Source organism: Rhagoletis pomonella, unplaced genomic scaffold (genome assembly GCF_013731165.1).
Source record: "Rhagoletis pomonella isolate Grant_MI unplaced genomic scaffold, Rhpom_1.0 Rhpom_scaffold_00007, whole genome shotgun sequence".
Taxonomy (NCBI): domain Eukaryota; kingdom Metazoa; phylum Arthropoda; class Insecta; order Diptera; family Tephritidae; genus Rhagoletis; species Rhagoletis pomonella.
The window spans coordinates 12,295,894-12,298,845 of NW_023458561.1; the positions used below are offsets into that span (position 1 = coordinate 12,295,894).

The following is a 2,952-nucleotide window of genomic DNA, read 5'->3' on the forward strand; positions in this document are numbered from 1 at the left end:
TAAGACTAATACCAGATATTGTGAAAGGTTGGACTATACCTTAAAGATGACGGTTTCCTCATGGCCCACTGCACGAAGCTTAGGGTAGAGTAATGTCTTTTAAGAACTAAAAATTACAAGATTAATTGTTGTCTTTCACGAACTTCTTTAAATAAATTTTGAGCTAAGTACTCACCCGTATTTCGGAGGTTACTACTAGTTTTAATAAATTGTTAGTTTAATTTCCTATAAAATGTGCCTTTAGGTTTATGTATTTTAAGAATACATCGAAAATTTGTTTTAGAGAATCAATGTGAAATAATTGCAGAAACGATTAACCGGTTTGCTGAGCAACCGAGACGTCTGCTTTTTAAATAATTTTTGTAAAACAAATCGGCAAGTACATATCGTCCCCCGCATGCCAGAAACATGAATGTATAAAGATGAAAATTTTGGGGTTTTTTAATATGTCGGGCCCCGTCCCCCCTAAATTCGATCCTGGCGACGCCCATGGACCCACTGCACGGAAGTCCACGGTGCTCCGTCTCGGGACCGAGCGGAACAGGTCAGGCTAGGCGATAGCGCTGATCAGGCTGGCGTCAGTGGCGAGAGCGCGAAACCTCCCGCAGTCTCCTCTACCCTGGCGGTGTCTCAGCCGCCAAAGGCAGGCAAAGGTAAAACCACCCATGCCCGCTCTACTAAACTGGCGTCGACACGTACACCCAAGGTAACACTTCCCATGCCCGCCCAACCAACACTGGCAAGGGTCCACACTCGACTCGCCGCTTACATGGGACGAAGTGGATGAGGAAGAGTAACCAGCCGGACGACTCGAAAAATTAATAATTGTAGTAAGGTGCATCCAAATAAACTTACAAACATGCCAAAGGCGGCTTCAGCGGTCCTGGTACAGACGTTTTATGAGGATAACCTTGACATCGCCTTTATCCAGGAGCCGTACATTTATGGGAACCAGATAACGGGACTACCAGGTAAGTTATTCTATGACTCCTTCAACGAAGGACGGCCTAGAGCCGGCCTGATGATAGCTAATCATATCAACGCCTTTCTCATTCCAGAATTTACCAATAAGGACCAGATTGCAGTGAAGGTGAACCTATCTCTCGGAGAAAACACGCAAGAGCTAAACATTTGCTCAGCGTACCTCCCCGGCAACTCCAGAGATTACGAGTCTCTGCCACTACAGGGACTAGTGGACTATTGTGGCAGACAGAAACTGCAACTCATCGTGGGATGTGACGCTAATGCCCACAATACCATATGGGGCAGCAGTAACATAAATCAAAGAGGTGAGTACTTACTTGAATTTATTAGCCTTAATAGGTTAGAAATTTTAAACGTAGGTAACTGCCCCACTTTCAGGAACAGTATACGGGAAGAGGTTCTAGATCTCACTCTATCCTCTCCTTTTATCACTAATTTCGTCAACAAATGGAAAGTGGCCAGAGAAATTTCTTTATCAGATCACATGCACATCCGTTTTGAAATTGAAATCACATTACCAACTGCTACCACCTACAGAAGACCAAGAACCACAGATTGGAATCTATACGATGCACTTCCGTAGGACGGTCTGAAAAGATGCAAGCGAAAGGTAAATGACTTAGTCGATCTTAAACTTAGCTGCTCAGATCTGACATCAGCCATTGTGAATTTCTACTATGAATCCTGTCCAGAAGTCACTAGGCTTAACAACAGACAGACTCCATGGTGGAATAACAAATTCGCCAAACTTAGGGCAAATACCCGGAAGCTCTTTAACAGAGCTAAACGAACTGGTGAATGGGAAACGTATAAAATTGCCCTCACCGAGTACAATAAAGAGATTAGATGTGCTAAGAGGAACTCATGGACTCTTTTCTGTACAAGGATCAAGGACCTTACGGGAAGCGCAAGAATCCACAGAGTCCTCGCAAAGACGCACACTAATGAGTTAGGGCTCCTGAAAAGACCCGATGGATCCTTCGCGAACAACTTGCTAGCCGTGGTTCATTTTCCTGACTGTTTGCCACTGAACACAACCAGAACAATCCACACGCAGACTGGAATAAAACGCCCACGCGCAGAGGATTGGAGAATCGCCAAAGGTCTGTTCGACGAGGATAGAATAAGATGGGCTATATCTGCCTCAGCGCCTTTTAAAGCACCTGGAGCAGATGGCATTTTCCCAGCTCATCTCCAAAAGGGACTGCCCCGCCACTACCCTTCCTGATACCAATTTTCAGAGCATGTTTCGCGTGGGGTCCCTTCCACTACAATGGCAGGAAGTGACGGTCCGCTACATCCCAAAGGTGAGGGGAAAACCAGCAGACCAACCAAAGTCATATCTTCTACTACTCTATTGTTACAGGCTTTCTTACTGCCCACTGTAGGGTAATGAAACACTTGTCAAATATAGGAGTTGTCAACTCTGACCAGTGCAGGTTGTGTAATGAAGAACAGGAAACAGCAGAGCACATTATGTGCCACTGTGAAGCCCTTACCAGAACCAGACTTCGCTTCCTAGGATCACCGTACCTAGAAGCACACGACCTGAATGGCATTCAGCCAAAGGACCTCGCGAGGTCTCTTAACAGTACGTGGATCAAAGATGACCTGTAGTTGAATAGAGGTTTGTTACAATAGATCGTTTCGGTCGCGGTAACTAGGTGACCTGTTCCCTCCTCTAAATCTAATCTAATCTACTTTATATATGTATATATTTGAAATGTAATAGAAATTCTTAATTCGAAACTGAACATACTCACTATCCTTATATATATAAGTTAAGGACTGAAGGTCCTGAATATATAAAAAAATTAAAGGACCAACTTGCCCTGGAATTGAAATATATAATTTGAACGTTATAATATAAGCTCTTATTAACATAAATAAATAAGCCTAATTTACAATAGTAACACCCCGATGCAACTGCCGCTGCTCCGAGTTCTGCCGCCCTTTATAGCCTGTTCC

The 2,952-nt window shown here is 44.0% G+C and overlaps 1 protein-coding gene across 1 annotated transcript; it reads left to right on the forward strand.

Annotated features, from left to right (window-relative positions):
* The first annotated feature begins 386 nt into the window (after window positions 1–386).
* On the forward strand, window positions 387–2,733 carry LOC118742333. Its single transcript, XM_036474325.1, has 2 exons — window positions 387–971; window positions 1,059–2,733. The coding sequence occupies exons 1-2, from the start codon at window positions 860–862 to the stop codon at window positions 1,565–1,567; spliced, it is 621 nt and encodes a 206-aa protein (XP_036330218.1). The 5' UTR covers window positions 387–859; the 3' UTR covers window positions 1,568–2,733.
* Window positions 2,734–2,952: the final 219 nt, after the last annotated feature.

Coding starts and splice junctions, on each gene's coding strand:
- LOC118742333 (XM_036474325.1), top strand. CDS start 860: ATGCCAAAGGCGGCTTCAGCGGTCCTGGTACAGACGTTTTATGAGGAT. Junction 972..1,058: donor CCAGATAACGGGACTACCAG/GTAAGTTATTCT, acceptor TTCTCATTCCAG/AATTTACCAATAAGGACCAG.